The sequence below is a fragment of the Cryptomeria japonica genome, chromosome 6, assembly GCF_030272615.1.
Source record: "Cryptomeria japonica chromosome 6, Sugi_1.0, whole genome shotgun sequence".
Lineage (NCBI taxonomy): Eukaryota > Viridiplantae > Streptophyta > Pinopsida > Cupressales > Cupressaceae > Cryptomeria > Cryptomeria japonica.
Window position 1 is genome coordinate 625,417,522 of NC_081410.1, and position 18,041 is coordinate 625,435,562.

General features: G+C 37.2%; 1 protein-coding gene across 2 annotated transcripts in view; it reads right to left on the reverse strand.

Annotated features, from left to right (window-relative positions):
* The window catches only part of LOC131068698 (glutathione gamma-glutamylcysteinyltransferase 1), a 136,319-nt gene extending 118,604 nt beyond the window's left edge, over positions 1–17,715 (reverse strand). For both annotated transcript variants that reach the window (XM_058003950.2, XM_058003948.2), the window contains exon 1: positions 17,445–17,715. Coding sequence is in view for 1 of the 2 variants with exons in the window: in XM_058003948.2 (XP_057859931.1) it covers positions 17,445–17,519 (75 nt within the window). In the remaining variant the exon portion in view is untranslated. The remainder of the gene's footprint in view (positions 1–17,444) is intronic.
* Positions 17,716–18,041: the final 326 nt, after the last annotated feature.

The following is an 18,041-nucleotide window of genomic DNA, read 5'->3' on the forward strand; positions in this document are numbered from 1 at the left end:
GCTCCTTTGATCATTGTTCTGGCTATCTCTTGTATAATTCAATTCATCCTTTCCACTACACCATTCTACTATGGTGTTCTCGAGGCAGATAACTATCTTCTAATACCATGTTTCTCACAGAAATTGCTAAACTCATCAGAAGTAAATTCTCCTCCTCTGTCAGACCTCAAACACTTAATCCTTTTATCAACTTCATTTTCAACTCTACCCTTAAATATCTTGAATTTTTCTATTGCTTCTGACTTCTCTCTTAAAAATGCAACCCATGACATTCTAGAATAATCATCAATCAACAACATGAAATACTTCTCACCTTAAATGCTTCTTGTTCTAGTAGGACCACATAAGTCTGTGTGCACTAGATCCAACAATCCAGTGGACGACTGCTCCTTTATATGTTCCTTTTGTCTGCTTTCGAGCTTGACATTCTTTGCAAATATTGTTATCCAGTTTAGTCAACCTTGGTAATTCTCTTATTGCACTTGATGAACTGATCTTTACCAAATTATCAAAGTTGATATGACACATCCTCCGATGCCAAAGCTAGCTATCATTGATCTGCGGTAACAAACAATGTCTTGTAGCTCCTTCTAGCAAATACATGTTTCCACCAGTCCTTTTCTTTGCTGCAATAACAATTTCAGACCCCTTCCGGATCTCACTATCATCATCCTGGAAAACAACATTGTAACCATTTTTGCACATTTGCCCAACACTCAAGAGATTATGATGCAAACCCTTCATGTAGTAAACATTGTCAGTATTATGTTTTCCATCAAAAGAAATAGAACCAATTCCCACAATTTATGTTGTTTGATCATCTCCGAACCTAACAGAGCTACCATCATACTCTTCAAGTTTTACAAATTTACTTTTATCACCAATCATATGATTTGAGCATCCACTACCAATCAGCCATTCATTTCTATCTCTCCTAGCATGTAAGGCAATAGCAACAGTCTTAGGCATATCCATCTTAGGTACATCTTTTTCTACCAAAAACAAACAATCACCATCTTCGTAATCTGATTTATCATCTGAAATAGCAACATCATCTTTAACATAGTAGGCTCTCTTATTAAACTTCCCTTTACCTTCTCTAAACTTTTGTCTTGATCCTTTTTCCGGACATCTAGTAGCTATGTAACCAATCTTTCCATATCTAAAGCATTTAAAGGAAAAAATACATTTATATTTGCCAATGCCTTTCTTTAGTTTCTTTACAAAGTTCGCTTCCAACTCATCCGAGCTTTCATCTTCTGGATCTTCCTCAAAGGCTTGAAAGGCAAACTCAAATTTAGCTGTCTTTTCTAAACTTTCTTATCTCAAATGTAGACAAGGTGCCATACAACTGCTCCCTAGTAAACTTCTTCAGATCATAAGTTTCTTCAATAGCAGAGATCTTATCATTGTAGCTTTTCGATAGAGACATCATAATCTTCTCAATTATGTCTTCATCTATCAAGGAGCCGCCAAGTTCTCTGATTTCATTTACTGCATTGTCAACCTTCTGAAAATAGCTAGTTATATCTTCTCCTTCCATTTTACAAGTTCTCATATCTGCGCTTAGCTGTTAGCTTCTTTGATAATTTAACTCTGTCATTTCCTTCATAGATATCTCTCAACTTTTCTCAAACCTCATAAACAGTATTCAATGAAATAACCTTTGTTAATTTGGTCTTTGATAGAGCACTAAAAATAGCATACCTCACCTTTTCATTCTCTTCATAAGCTTGAATCTCATCTGGAGTAGTAAGACCATTTGTCGGTTGTACATACTTGTTTTCCACAGCTTTCCAAGTGTTGTAGCCCAAGGAGATTAGGTAACCTCTCATCTTCACTTTTCAGAAGCTATAGTCAGATCCTTCAAAGATAGGAATGGTTAGTTTGTGTGCCATTGGATCAAGATCTACCTCAAGCGGTTAAGCTCTTCTCCAACGAACCAAGGGTCTGATACCAATTGTTAAATATCTGGGCAACTGAGAGGGGGGGTGAATTAGTTGACAACTTAAACTTTTTCTTCAATACATTCACACATCCGGAATAACCAATAGAATTAATCTAAGCAGATATAACATGAAAGCACATACACAAAACAGATCACACAATGAGCACCAGATATGACGTGGAAAACCCAAGAAGGGAAAAACCACGAAGAATGTTAGTTCTCAATAACACCGATTAAGGTGACACCGGTTAAGGTGATTTTTACAAAGGGTGGCTCACTGCATGAATGCTCACTGTCGAAGGAAGAAGAAAGAAAAAAGAGAATCCACCATTGTTACACAATCTACAATACTGGAACTACTTCAAGTGCTTTCTCAGCAACAACACACTTCACACATCATCGGCAATCGGATTTTTCTTTTTCAGTCTTGCACATCCTCCATATCTTCATCATTCAATTCATCCTCTTATTTATACTCTCCAAGAAACGTAATTTTCTAAGTCGGCCAAGACAGAGATTTGAAATAGGTCAACACTAAACATTCCGATGGTGGGAAGGAATGAGAAATAGACCATACCACAACACACATCATAGGTCAGATCAACACATTACATTCATCGCAAAGTCCAGACCTAAAACATGACTCGCGCTACACAAATGCCGATACTCATCCTCGAATTCCGGACCTAGTCCACACCCAAAATAGCACTACCCAACTTAACAAAAATAAGAATGAAACCAAGATACTCATGAATATAAACAATCAACACCATATCCAAATTCGGATCACCATCAACTGCACTAAATATTAACTGAAACACATCTTCCGAAGCACCAAAGATTAACTAAAACACATCTTCTGAAGCACCAAAGATTCTGGGAACGCAACTTCCAGATCACCAATATCAAAACCATATGTTGACATCAATGACAACCATTAATGACAACCATCAACATTACATTTGCAACAAAGCTATCCAACACTCATCGGATTATACTTCAATCTTGTTACATCCCTCTTTCTTAACTTTGGAAATTTGAATATTATTGTCATTATGATTGGATAAACAAGGTTAATATTTATTTTATCAAATGGATGGAAAACTCTTAATGAGTAGGAAATGATTGAAGAAATAATTTTGATAATTGATATTTCATTTCTAAAAGTTATTATTGGTTAAGATATGTCTAACCGATTTCCTTTCATGCAAACAAGTGGATGCAGGATGCGCACTACCCTCAAAATGGAGGGAGAGTATCATTAAGGAGAGGGTCGCAGATACTAGAAATGAGCATTGCCAATGAGTCCTAAGTCCAATCAATTAGATGTACATCTTGAGCATCTCGGCCTTGGTAGAGTAAGGTCCATATCACCCTTCTAATGTCAACCCTGAGTCAATTTGTTACCTTGTTTCGTCAACTAGTCGAATATCCTAAGCCTACGTTTATCCTCTTGATGAGATGGATATTTTATTATGTCTCTCTCTCTCTCTTTTACTTGGGATCTTTGAAGGCATTATTTTGATTCTATAGTTTATGAATATATTAATACCCACACACGTACGTTGAAACCGTACGTGTATTGATATTAATATATCCATTTTGTTATATGTTTTATGGAAGGGTTGCATTATGTATCTTATTAGAATAATATCTTTCTATTTGTTTAGTTAATGGTCATCTTAGGTAGTTTCTATTTTCGTCTCCTGTTTAACGTTTGTTTCTTTTGGAAACAATGTCTTTGTAATTTCCATTTAAGCTTTCGCTTCTTGTTTAATAGATTATCCGTTATTTGAACATGGTATCAGAGTCGGTCTGAGCTTGTCTCCCTCATGGGAGGGCTCAGGGTTTTGGGATCAATTTTAAAATTTCAAAAAGAAATTTTCAATAAATTTTTTGAAAGAAAATTTTACTGTTTTTTGAAAAATGATTCAAAGATTTCGATTTTTTTTTCATGATGGTTTTGGCGCTCTGAAATTCGCATGAAAACTGCATGTTCTTGACTGCGTTATTCCGCCTGTTACTTTCACGACAGAAGGTCTTTGTGACGGGATTCCTTTCTAGGCATCGTTTTATCCCTTTGCGACTGTCTTTTCGCGGATTTGTTTTCCTGTGAAGCTCACATCAAGATTTTTTTTTCGCCTCTGCACATGACCTTCTGAACGCGTGGTTTTTTTTGTTCACTAGAAACTCTGTCTTTGTTCGCGTTTTTTAGACACCTTTTTTTTTCTGCTTGCGTTAGGTCGTGCTCTTTCGTCCGCAATCTCTGTATCAAGCGCAACCTGTGATTATTCGTCTAACGGCTCCTATTTTCTACAACCCACGACCTAGTCTTCTTTGTTATCCGCAGCCAAGCGCATGAAAAACGCACGGCTTCTCTGCCCCTATGTATCTGTGTTTTCCTTGAGTACTCGCGCAACATCTGTGCCCTTGCCAGCAACGGGATTTGTTTGTTTCATTTTTCTAACGACCTGAGCCAGACCTCTCTGCGAACAAAGGACTTTGTAACCACAACAGGTTTTTGTGCCTGTGAGGACCGTGACGAGTGTTTTGTGTCTCGAGCAACAAGGTTTTTTTGTCTTGTTTGCGATGGGTTACCTACCTTCTGTTGATCGCAATGGATCTACCCGCGACCTCTGCAAGATGACGCCCATGCTTTTGTTTGTCTCTACCCCCATGGAGATTGGCTCGTGACAACAACGTCGCCTAGGGTTTTTGGTTCTTTGACCATACGGTTCCTCTCAGGTTTTCGCAGTCCAAGAGGGCTCTTTGTGTTCTGGCATGGTTTTATCGTTTTGTCCTTAAAAATGATGTTATGTATGCCGATCCATGTTTCGGATTTTGTTCCAGCTACTTGTTTGGTTTTTTCGATTTTCTCCTCAAAAATCGTTTCTGGGCTTCTGTAATTTGCAAAGTTGCGTGGGATTCTTTTGTGGTTTTTTTACCATTTTTACAGAAAAAAAATGATGCTTTGTAATCTTCAGTTTCAAGGTTTCTCGATTTTTTCCTCAAAATCATGGTTTCGGTTTGAGAAACTGAACTCGATATCTCTAGCTACAAAGAGATTTGTTATCCAACATTAGGTTGGATGTTTTGTGATCAGTTTTGGTGATTTCCAGAAGATCTGCAGTTTTTGGGAGGGTTGGTGGCAGACTCATCTGAAGTGGCAGTCAGTGGTAGGCTCTTGTCTTTTGTTGCAGCAGCGTTCAAAGAAGATGGGGGTAGACTTCTTTGGGTAGTTAGAACAATGACCATTAAGGGAGGGTATTAGAATAATATCTTTCTATTTGTTTAGTTAATGGTCATCTTAGGTAGTTTCTATTTTCATCTCCTGTTTAACGTTTGTTTCTTTTAGAAACAATGTCTTTGTAATTTCTATTTAAGCTTTCGCTTCTTGTTTAATAGATTATCCATTATTTGAACATATCTTGCTTCATGTTTAGACCACCAACGGTTGGACGTTTTATTCAAAGATGTCGATGCTAGGCTAGTGCTTGATAGCAAGTTCAATGTTATTAATATGGCATTCGATGATGTAGTGGGTGTTGCCATCCTCATCTTGGGAAGTAATGTGTTGTTACTCTGCGTAAATCTTGAGCATTCAGCTCTGTAATACTGTTCTTTGGGAGACATTCATGGTGGTCGTATTGCTCTTGCGATACTGTTATTTCTCTGATTTGTGAAGTCCTCAAGGCTGTTGGTTTCACGTAGACTTGGGATCTTTGTAAGCCACAGTTTTGTTCCTATGTGGATTGCTTGTTGTTTGTGAAGGAAAGTCAAACCGGTTACCTCAAGTTGTGGGAAGTTTCGAGGCGTCTCCCTTCTGCCATTTCACAAGCAAGAGATGATGCTCTACTTTGTTTTAAATGTCATTATGTTTCATTTGATGATTGCTTATTTTTAAAAAGAACATGTTCGAATACGCAAGTTGTTGTTATTTTGTTGATCAATACTATTGTTATGTATATTTGAATCGTATAATCAGTGATAAGGAGGCATGGATTTCAGGCTTCCTTTAGCATAGTAATTCATAGTATGTTTGGAGGGAACTCTGGAAACTCCATTATAGCCATGATTCAGACGGATGTGTTATTGTGGATAAATTGAATGTATTATGTATAGAATGAATACTCTTCTCTAGAATTGTTATTTCGGTTTAAGCAGACATATTCATGTGAGCTACTTGATTTCTTTTATCTGATTAAGGGTTGAGTCAGACCGTCTTCTTGGGATATGTAGTTTAGTTGATTATTGCATGAGTCCACTCCAAGGTGAATATGAGTTAAATATGTTTTGTATCTATTATTAAGGATTTGGAAGGAAGCCAAACTTGAACAGTGTGAAGAACCTGAAATAGCCATTTAACTTGATATGAAACCATGCTTGAATGATTAAGACAATCCTTGCCTAGGAGAGTATATGGTAGTCTTTCCTTGAACATTGCCTAAACAATAACTCTCCGATTGAGTCTATTGCAAAGAATGGATCAGATTTTCAGATTTGAGCTTGTTGATTGGTTACAGGTCAATCACTTTACATCATGGTTTGCTCTCATTCAGGGGAGTTGGCACACTATTCTTTGTCAAGGTAGTGAGGATTTTCAATTGATGATTGCTTGGAGGTGTTTCCAAGCAATTCTAAGTTGATTTGGATCAGTCCTGTTTTTTTTAGGCATGCTTATTCTCAAGGAATTCATTGGTATTGTTGTTGTCCTCTGTGTAGGGCACTTACTTCAGATTGTACTTCGTTGATCTCAGTCATGAACAGCAATAGTTATTGTTTATTTTAGGCCTTCCGAACTCATGGAGTTCATTTTATGAAGGTTTGTGTTGTAAGCTTTGATAGTTTACCCTCAAAGTTGGTTTGGGATAGCAAACTTTCAAATGCCATGGTTCATCTTTCAAAGGCCCTTGGAACTATAATAGTGAGTGTTAGCACCACTGTCCACTTTCCGATCAGCATATACATGACTTCAATCCTTGACCTTGTAGATGAGTTGGATTGCTTCTTCTGATCAGCAATTGAGTGTTTTATGGATGTGGTTGATTAGTAGAGGTGTTTTGCTCATAGAAGGTGACTCTTTAGCTACTTTCATACTCACGTCTCTTATGTTTTCAGTGAGGATTCAGATTCTCTACCGCTACCCTTGCTTTTCTTCATTGTTTATGGTGGCTTCAATCTTTGGGCAAATAGATTTTGAGCTCTTGCAGGCTCCAGTACAACCGGTTGAGGGGGACCCTTTTGGGTAGAGTTCACTTATTCTCAACTTCCACTTGGGAGATTTTGGGTCACTTCTTGGCATACTCATGTTTCTTCCTTTGACACTTGGAGATTTAAGTGTCAGTGATATTATTCCAATTGTTGACCATAGTGCACCACTTGGTTAGCTGATTTTAGGGTTGATTATGCTAACATCTTCCTTACTATTCCCTTGATAGTGATAGATTTGTATCTTGATTGGGGCTCCATGAAGAGATATATTGAGGATTAAGTTTTGGGGCTGAGTAGATATTTCTTTTACTTGTCCAAGATCATGTTAGTTTCTGGAATTCTAGTAATGGATCTTGTTGTCACAAAAGTTTGCACCCTTGTTGAGATATCAACTCAAAAACCTTATGAAACATGGAAACAACCCCAAAGTGTGGGATCTTGCGCAATGGGGATGGACCTCCAGAGAAGGCTGGCTTCCTTCTCAATCCAAGTGCAGGTGTCGAACCAGCTCGACACTCCATTCTACTTCTCAACCTATCCTAACAGCTTGCAAAGGAAAAAGGAAGAAGGAAATGCTAAAATGAAAGGAGGTTGTGCATCAAGATAAGAGATGTTTCACTCCCCACACAAAACGACACAAAGAATCAACTGAAATACCCTGGTATTGCACAAACTTCAATTGCATGTATGGAGGTTAGGAATTATTGAATATCAAAGGGGAGAAGGTTTCCCACAAGTCACACTCAGAAACAAGTTAACATAGCATATACATGAGAAAAAAGACAAATAATGAAGGTAAGAAAACATACACAACATGTATAAGTTGAAGGAAGGCAAGAATGATAATTTCAATTCATTCAGAGGCCAATGGCCAAACTTACAGTTGCAAAAATACAAGAAATATAGAAGTCTTCAAGAGAAGTGAAAGAGCATGAGAATAGCTCAAGCCAGCAAGGAGATAACCCTTTACAATGAGGCTTAAAAGCCTATATATAGCAAACTAGTCGTAGAGGAGAGACCAATGATCAAGGAGAGGACCCCTTGACCTTGGCATGCACAGAGGAATGTCAGTCAGGGAAGGCTAGAAAATGCACAAACCTGACATGGTGTACATGCAAGCAACCCAGCCATACCTTGACAAGGCAATCCTAGAAGAAAAGTACTTCTAGAAGGTGGATTGCCTAACATTCCAAAGTCAGAGCATGCAGGCCTGACATGAAGGCCATCAAGTAACCATAAATAAGCATGGCCATAGACTCCACTTGATGGCAATCCTACAAAAACATTAAATGTGCCCCTGTAGCTCCATAAATAAAAGTGTACAAGTCGCAAGAGTCAATGGAGCATTAAGAGATTTGAGTGTTAATCACACCATCTCGAAGTGTCACAAGTCGGAAGTCAAAAACCTTGGGAATCTGGGTTTCCAAATCATGAAGGGGAAGACTTGGGAAACCCAGGATTCTGGGAGACAACACTTAACACTTCATGACCATTGGCCCTATCCTTGATCAACTAGGGCAGCGCTGGTCCATGGAACATATCGCTGATCGATTCTCACTGCTAGACCAAGGATGTCATAAAAATGACAACAGATCTTACTGGGACGCCATAGCAAGAGATGTTTCATGTTGTGATCAAAGTGGCACAGGGTCAGCACGGCGGTTCCTTTCTAAGATTGATTTGGAACCCTAGGACCACTTGGGTTTGGAGTTCAACAAATGAGGCTGAGGAAGCCAATGTTGGCTTACTGGAGTTCTTTCGGAGAGCATTTTCTTAAGGAATTGACAAAGTTGGTGCAATATTTAATTGCTCTTCTTTTAGGAGGTTTTCAGGAGGCCACTTGTTTGGGTACCTTGCAAGACAGTGTTTTCAAAAGATGGTACTATGGATCTCCTGTGATGACTTGGGACCATATGATCATTCTTGGTTACACTCTAGATCAATCTGATGATTGTGGAGTTGCTTTGGCATTGCTTGAGGACAAGCAATCTTTGGCAAGGGCAGATTGTAATGTCCCTATTTTTTGGTTCTCATGTATTGCAACTGGTGTTGGCTTTTTGGGTTGGTGTCAATAAGATCAGAGGCGTATTTCAATGTCGCCAATGTGTTCAGACGGATTAATGGAGATGAACAAGACTTTCTGGTGTGATTTTAGACTTGTCTATGATTTTAGTTAAGTGTTAGTTTGGACACTAATTGGTTAATTGAAATTTTTCGCTGACTTACTATTTTTAGCAGTTACTATTTATAGTAACCACTATTTTCGACAGCTAGTCACGACTTCAATCTCCTCTCAACTACAATGTGCAACATCTTTAGTTTCAAGGTTTGGGCAGTTCTTTCTATTTTTGGAACATGTCATTGTTAGCACTTGGTATTGGCTTCCATTCTCTCTCATCTCAATGCAATCCTTTCCAGTTTTGGCCTCAATTCTAATGTTTTCAGATAATATTCGATTTTTATTACTTAAGTCTATTATAAAATTATTTTACGACTTACGAAAGGGTTATGGGTTCATGCAAAACCCCCTTGATCATCACCTAGTAGAGTGGTGAATTTAAGTTGTTTTAAAAGGCAAGAATAGACTTCATTAAGGGGACTCCAAAGTATGAAGCTATTTTAATATTATGAAAGACTATTTTATTACCTCCAAAGCGGACGCCAATATTGAAGGTAAATAAAGTAAAGCTTAATGTTATATTTTGTGAGCTCTAGGAAAAGCAGTTTTGGAGGGAAATGAATTCAATTTGAAAGAAGGTTGCCCTAATTCTTCCCTCACTCTTTATATTCTCATTCCAACTCTCATTTGGTTATGCTTGTTGATGAAAACTTAAAGTTATGCTGCTGGAATACTTATAGAATTAATCTTTGTTGGTTGGTGAATGAATTCCCTCTACTAGATAGCTGGTTTTCGAGGTGAAAGAACCACCCTACCTAGTTGGTGTTCAAGTTTCCAAATTAATCAGTGATTTTGGCTTCATGGGTGATTTGGGTTTGAGGTAGATGAAGATATTTACAATATTTTGATGTGGGTATTGTGTTTTTGGCATGTGGTTTGACTTCTTAAAGTGTTGTTCAATTTTGTTCAATTTCAGAGCTTTTTTTGAGAGCTAGTGTGCTTTTTCAAAATAGCTAGATATCATAGTTTTGATCATATTTCATAAAGGAAGACTTCTTAGCTTATGGGTAAAGCATTCTATCCTCTCTTGAACAAAGAAACCTCATATGCTAATCAATGTGATCAAATGAGATGACTCCAAGGTTTACAATGCTAACAATCAACTTGATGCTCAAAATAGACTCAATGATGTATGATGTGATGTAATGTCCCCTTCTCATTAGTCCTCAGATATTCACGGGTTGGCCTATCATCTAACCCTTGTAGGCCAAGAGGATTGATTAGGGGGTCAGTTTGCAGTGATTCACGGCTTCACATTTCATGTCTATTGGGTTTTATGGCGAAATAAGGAGATTACACGTATTGCGAGCGTGTGCACTTTGATTATAATATAATAATATTTTATAAAGTGCAATTAAATTAATGTGTAATAAAATAATAATAAAGTGTACCTACCCGATAAGAAGAGATCTTCTAGAAGGAATCATATGATTGGATAAGAAAGAAATAAATAGAGGGAGGTGATTCATTGTTTGGCATCAGTTGTTGAGTATCTCTTCTTGTATAAGACTCGTGGAGCCGAAGGGTTTTCTGCAGATAATCATTTGGGAACGAAAACTCCCGATGGTTGGCATAACTGAGGAAGTGAGAGATCTTCCGAGGGGTTGCTATTGTGAGAGGGAGACACCTCAATCTTCCTAATTGTGCTTACTGAGTTTGTTGTAGCTTTCATGGTGAATGGGGTTTTTCACGGCATCTTCAGAAATTCAGATCGACTGATTGGCAGATCTAATATCAAATTCAACTTCATCTGGTCTACCATCGACTTGCTCATAACATCTTCAATGGAGCATACAAGGATCAATTAGAGGGGTTATTCATCTTTGGAAGCATAAGGCAATCCCTTGTGGTGATTGAAGGAGAAATAATCAGAGTTCGGCATCCTTTTCAGGTCTGAATCAAATCAGTAGAAACCCACGATTTCACTCATTATTCAACATTGAAGCATCGTATTCCATTATAGAGGTCAGTCAAATATTTGGAGGTGTAAGGCGATTCTTATTAATGACATTTTGAGAGAGATTTGGTGGACAAACCAGTGATAAACCAATCTGATCAGCATTGAACCAGTCAGCTTCTAAGATTATCGATTTTGCTCATCTCTCTCTCATTCGGCATCCAAATTCAACTAGATAGACAGCACTACACTTATCAAGGAAGGGCGATCATTTTTGGTAGTTGTATGATGGTCTTGCAGCTGTCATTTACTGATGTTCCAGACCTCTATCCAGCAGCAGCAAGGGCGAATTTATGAGAGGATCAAACTGGCAATTTGGAGGCTCCTTAACATGTGATATTGCTTGCTTCTTCACTGTGCTTCACCCCAGGTTCATTTACAAGTTAGACTTCATTGTAATTTTCTGTATTGAATGCCAAGTTTAGGACTGTCATTTTGTCTTCAGACTGTCTGAAAAAGGTCCATAATAACAGTCTTATATTTGATCATTTTGTTGCCTATGTAATGATTTAGAATGGCCAAATGAAATAAGGAGAAAGTGGTTTGGATTTGCATCTACATTTCCATTTGTCTGAGGATGTATGCCAGGTGTTTGTCATAATGTCAGTCTGGTGTAGGACATGGTTTTGATGACTTAGACTCGTAAATATCATCCATAGATTGTTGCTTAAGCGTCTCTAGTCATCTATCGATTTAGAAGAGTCATATAGAATTGATTTTATAATGAAATGTTCATTTAAGATGGTCTTCATTACAATCTGAAAACTCTGTCAGCATAACACACAAACTTCAGAACTGCATAACACGCAACTTGGACAGCAAATATTCCTTGTTTTCAATCATAATTAGGACGGGATATTTCATGTGATATTGCTGGAATCACAAGAGGACTTACATTTATGAACACAATTGAAACGTGGAATCTATACTAACTCGCTAGGAAAATAAAAGGCAAAAGGAGATAAGGGTTAAGAAATCTAATCTAATCCTAAGAACAATGATGATAAAGGATGATGCTTTGATAGACAAATTCCTTGATAACAACAACTACACAAAATTGAAGCAATTTTCTAAGGAAATGGAAGATTTTCACACTATGAATACATCATCCAAATACCCAATGTTGGCGTAACATGAACAAGTATCCACAAACAAGTTTAGCACAATGATTAGGCTCAAGCTAACTTTACATCGTAGCTTACAATCAGCAAACCACAAAAAGTATGAACCAAAGGGATTCATCACATATCATTGCATTTCTCCACTAAGATCAATGAACTTTAACTTACTAAGAAGTAACAAGAAACCGTGCAAAATGTAGAGCACAACACAAAGAACCACCATAATTTCAATGAAACTCATGTCTTTATGTCGACATAGTCTTGGCAACAATTTCTTCTTTCCTCCTACTCTACTTCTACTTTCTAAGACTACCCACTATTAACTATTGTCTATTGATCAACTATTAACCTTTACAAATGAGAAGGCTTTGCCTTTTATAGCTCTTCCATTACAAATGAATGGCTTTGATTGATACTCAAATCAACAGCCAAGATTTAACAATAAAACCCTAAAATTAGGGTTAATTACAACTAACTCTTTCTTGACCAATGAGATCATTACAACATTTAGGATACATGTCCTTCTTTGAATTCAAACCATTGAGAAATGAGGTTAGGTACATTAAACTTAGTGCCTTCCACATGTGTAGTTGTAGAGAGTCGGGTACATTGAACTCGAACATATTGACTTGGAATTACTTGATTGGTTGAGTATGAATTGTCGCCACCTCGGCTACTTGCACACCTTGTAGACTGGATATCCCATTGGAAGCAATATCTCTTGATACTCAACATTATCCAATCCTTTGATGAATGCGATGGATCATATTCCCAAATCGTATCATCTTAGTGATCAAGTTTCTTTGTTTAACTCTTCTAAAACTATCATAATGTCACCCCTGATCACTCTTGCATTTCATTCTCATGTTTGGGAGTTTTCCTTCTTGTGATGCATTTCCTCTTTCAACCTTCGATTCTTAAAATATTTCCTTCCTTGACGCTCTTTGATCTTGAAATTCCTTACCTTGGACCTGAATTCCCTAGTGCAATGTCCTTTTCATCCTTAGAATTCCTCTTCTTGAATATCATCTTGCTTTGAGTATGTGGATCTTGACCTTGATCTTGCAATCATCTTCCTTCAAATACCTCAAACATACAGGACCTTGATCTTGGATTTTCGAAGGAAATTCAAGATTGTTGTAGCTTCTTCCTTTTGCAATGCAACTCTCGTTGTAATGTCTTGAACTTTCTTTCGAATCTTTCATGTTGTAGAGCAAGCTCGTATTGTTGAATCTTCCATTTTGTGATTATGAAGTCCTCCTCCATTCCCATCATTATTGAGCTTGTCCTTGCAAATGTTATTATTGATAAAAATTTAAAAAGATACAAACCTAAGTCTGCAAAAAAACTTATACACGAAGTAATAAGTTATTTTCTTCAATATCTCACATTTAGTTCAATACATATTTATAGGATTTTTTAGATCCTATTTTATACGGAACAACTCAAAATATATGAGTTGTTTTAACAACTCATATTACAATCCCAACTAATTAGTTTCGCACCTAGAATAGCTACGTGAGTTTTTATTATAACTCACTTTTATTTTATCATTAAACTATACTAATAAATTTAATGATGCAATATTCCTAACAACCCCCCATATTGCATCATTCTCCAAATGGGGATAGTGGACCAACAATACTTGATAACCACATTCAATAGTTCATCCTAAGGTATAAGTAGGGACATACACATCTACTCGTGACAAGCAATAGTGGAACTCGCCTCACTATGCTTACTATGCTTTTATCCAAGGATAGGGACAAACACATCTACCCATGGAACCAAGGATAGGGACTAACACATCTATCCAAGGTATTACATCAAGTTTGTATAGAGACAAACACATCTATCCAACATCAAGGTTATGAACAAAGACACACACATCTGCTCACAACAATTATGATTAGGGACAAACACATCCAATCATAATCACCAACCCTCGTGATTGGGGACAAACACCTCCAATCTCTTACATCATCTCATAAACGGGGACAAACACCCATTCACAAACAACCAAGAAAAGTGATTGGGGACATACACATTCAACCACAACATAAAAAACTTGAACACCAAGCACTCGTTGCCATGTATGCAGCCACCATTATAGATCATTGTCACTCTGATCACAAATGGTATGAGACGATTGTCGATGCCACTTGAAAACCGATCCTGGCTTAGTCATGTTGGCACAAATAGTTTTGTCACTAATGCAATTTCACGGCCCCATTGCTAGTGACTGACAAGAGGTCACTGAATTTCCTCCAGCCTCCTGTCCCTCTATCCTCCATTGAGTTTGCTACTTATTCAGCAAATTTGGCTTTTGAGGCTCATTTTGTCAATTGTGAGGAAAGAACATATTCCCCCCCCCCCACAAGATGGATGTCCCATACAAACGATAATGCACCCGATTTGAGACTGCCCCCCCTTGATATGAACTTCTCTCCTGCAAACCATGGGTGTGTCACGTACCACTAATCATGCACTCCAAATACAATTGAAGCAATTTTATTTTTTATTTTTTATTTTTTTACACTTATTACATTTTGATAGAGATAATTCTTAAAACTAAACTAAATGACGTGATGAATCAATGTTAGGTGACTTAACTTTAAATTCTAATATAACTAAATCAACTAAAACACAAATTTATAGCTATGTGGTGATAGAGGAGAATTTGATCCCAAACCAAAACTCAAACTACTTGGTGAACAATAATTTCCAACAATAATCAACCAGCCTAGACAAACATATGCGATGCCCTCTTTCGATCATACTCTTGGGGGTGTCTGGCAAAGCCAATGACCCCACGGTCATTATAGCAGGAACTGCCACTAGAGCCAAAGATACCCGCCAACCCCATCCGCCATGGATATTCTATGTGTCGTTATTTATCAGATTGGATGACAGTATACGGATCATGATCATCAACTAGAAGCACATGTTTAGCCCTCCTCTCAGTCTAGGAGGCACCATTTTAGACAAATACAGGGAACCAACTGTTTAGCAAAATAAATTCCAACATCCAACAAGGATCGGCCTATGATAAGCATGACCAAATTTTTTGCAGAACCATTAATGGAAGGTCCAACCAAGAAAGAAACTCCCCCAAAGAGCATAGACGGCTTCCACCCAAACAATTGACTAACAATCGAAGCAAAAAAAATTATGCCATCAAACTAGCTATATACAAGGACAAAGTGAAAGTTGTCAACAACTAACTGTTGAATTTCCAATAGTCATTCTAGTGGGCCCACTTCATCTTCATTGATTGCATCAAACATCTATTTACTGAGCTTGTTATCTAGCACATAATCACCCTCCACCTCACCATTATCGTTAAAAACGATTATGTTTAAGCTTATCCACTATTGAAATTTATCCAACACTAAGGAATCTTCAAGGTGGAATTATGCTAGAAATCAAACTTGTCCCAACTAAGATATCTCAAACCATTTGCCTCGATTCTTGATCGAAATCCACCACTAGTCAAAGGATGACCAAGCAGCATCATTTGCCTTACAATCCTGAGCATTTGTATAAATTTTATGGCATGAACATCAACATTCTTTTCCACCACTTTCTCGTGGTTGAATCCATGCTCAAAGGCATCCTCCTTAGCATCAACTTGAAACTTGGATTCTTCAGCAACTACTTGATTAATTTCCATTTCGTGCTAAGGACCCAAGGTATCAATACTCGTTTGCAAGAAGCTAAACATCTTAAATTCTATAAACTGATATGTGAACCACCTCCACAATCCTCTACTTTACCTCTATCAATTAAACAAAAAAGAAATTAGAGACAAACTTTTAACAAAAGATAGAAATCTTTGCACACCTACGCTACTCTACATCTACAACTAGAAGGATTACAATCAACTCATATTTCAGCCTCTCTCGTGAGAGAGTCAAGGGTGTCCTTATAGGGAACAACTCTAAAAATATATGAGTTGTTTTAACAATTCATATTACAATCCGAACTAATTAGTTTCACACCTAGAATAGCTAAGTGAGTTTTTATTATAACTCACTTTTATTTTATCATTAAACTATTCTAATAAACTTAATGATGCAATATTCCTAACAATTATTTCTTCGTTTTGATGAATCCTCCATCATAGAGCAAGCTTGTAAATCTCGACCTCTTCCTTGCCTTGTGAAGCCTTGATGTTTATCTAGCATATTTCCTTGAATATTCACCCTTAGCAATGATTCCTTGAAAGGAGCAGATTTGCAAGATATAGGTGGATTAGCACCCTTACTTGGTGAGATGGGCGGGATTGCAAGATGTAGAAGGAATAGCACCCATGCTTAGTTAATTTACTACACCTTGTTGAAGCACACTTTCTACCTTGTCAAGAATTTTATTTTTGGCGGGATTGCAACATCCTTGTGCAATAGCGCTCGTCTTAAAAGTCTTCCCTTGTCATATTTTGAATGTTTTCACTTTGTTCTTTTGCACTTTCATCCTTCGCTATCCTCTTCATGATGTGAATTTAATGTATATGTAAGGCAATGCCTCATTTCATTTGCTTTCATTGTTGTTCTGCTTCTCGAACAGATTACACCAAATGCTATAAACCATTACTTTTCTGGGTGCTTTGTAATGTCCGTTCAGTTCAGTTAAGGAATAATTGGATGGAAAAGGTCAAAGAAGGAAGAAAGAGTCAATGTCTTCTGCATATATGAGATACTAAAAATTTCTAATTATTTTGAAATGTAAAGCTTGAAATGACATCCGCATTAAGGACAAGCAATTTAGCAGCAGTTTTTTTTCATCTCAAAATCTATTCAGACAGAAGATGGTTAAAAAATGAGTTTTTCAAACTAAATAGTAGAAGATCTAGCACTTCAGAAAATAAAAATGACAGATCTACTGTACCATAAATTCATTTTCAACCTGACAGACGTTAAAAATCTTATATCATATTCTATTACTTGCATTGAACTCGAAGGTCTCAAAGCAATCAGTAGTAATTTCAGCCATGGATCTGGGAATTGAGGGGTTAAAGAATGGGTGTACCTTGCCTTCGGAGGAGGAGAAATCTACAGCGGGAGGGCAAGGAAGCCGCCGCTTGTATAGCCCTGCAACTGCCATTCGCTTTCGTCTTACGCCGCCTGTTTGAATTTCAAAACTAATCGCGCAAATTGAAACAAAAACATTTGAGAAGAAGAGTCTATTTATAGATCGACCAAACTAACGGGAATATTTTCTGCAGTCGAGAGCGATGGCTATTTTAAACCATTATCATGCTTTGTCCCGACAGACCCTTCCGCGTCTCGGATTTTGTCGTTCTCTACATTATTATTAAAGTATTTCAATTAGAAACACAACTTAAGCGTGTTATTAATTGTTGACCGGTACAAATTATTATAATGAGATTTTATTTTTTTATTGAAATAAAGTAAGATTATAAAGAATAACAGTTAAAAAGAAAGTAGTTGAAAGAGATAAAGAGAAACTAATAATAGTTATAATAATTATAATAGGTCAGAAATTGGCATAATGTTAAAGAAATATGACAATTATGTTCATAAACTAGTAATAATTACAAAGGGGCATTACATTGAAGAAACATGACGAAACGCTTTGTCTAGGTCTATATGACAATTAATCTGA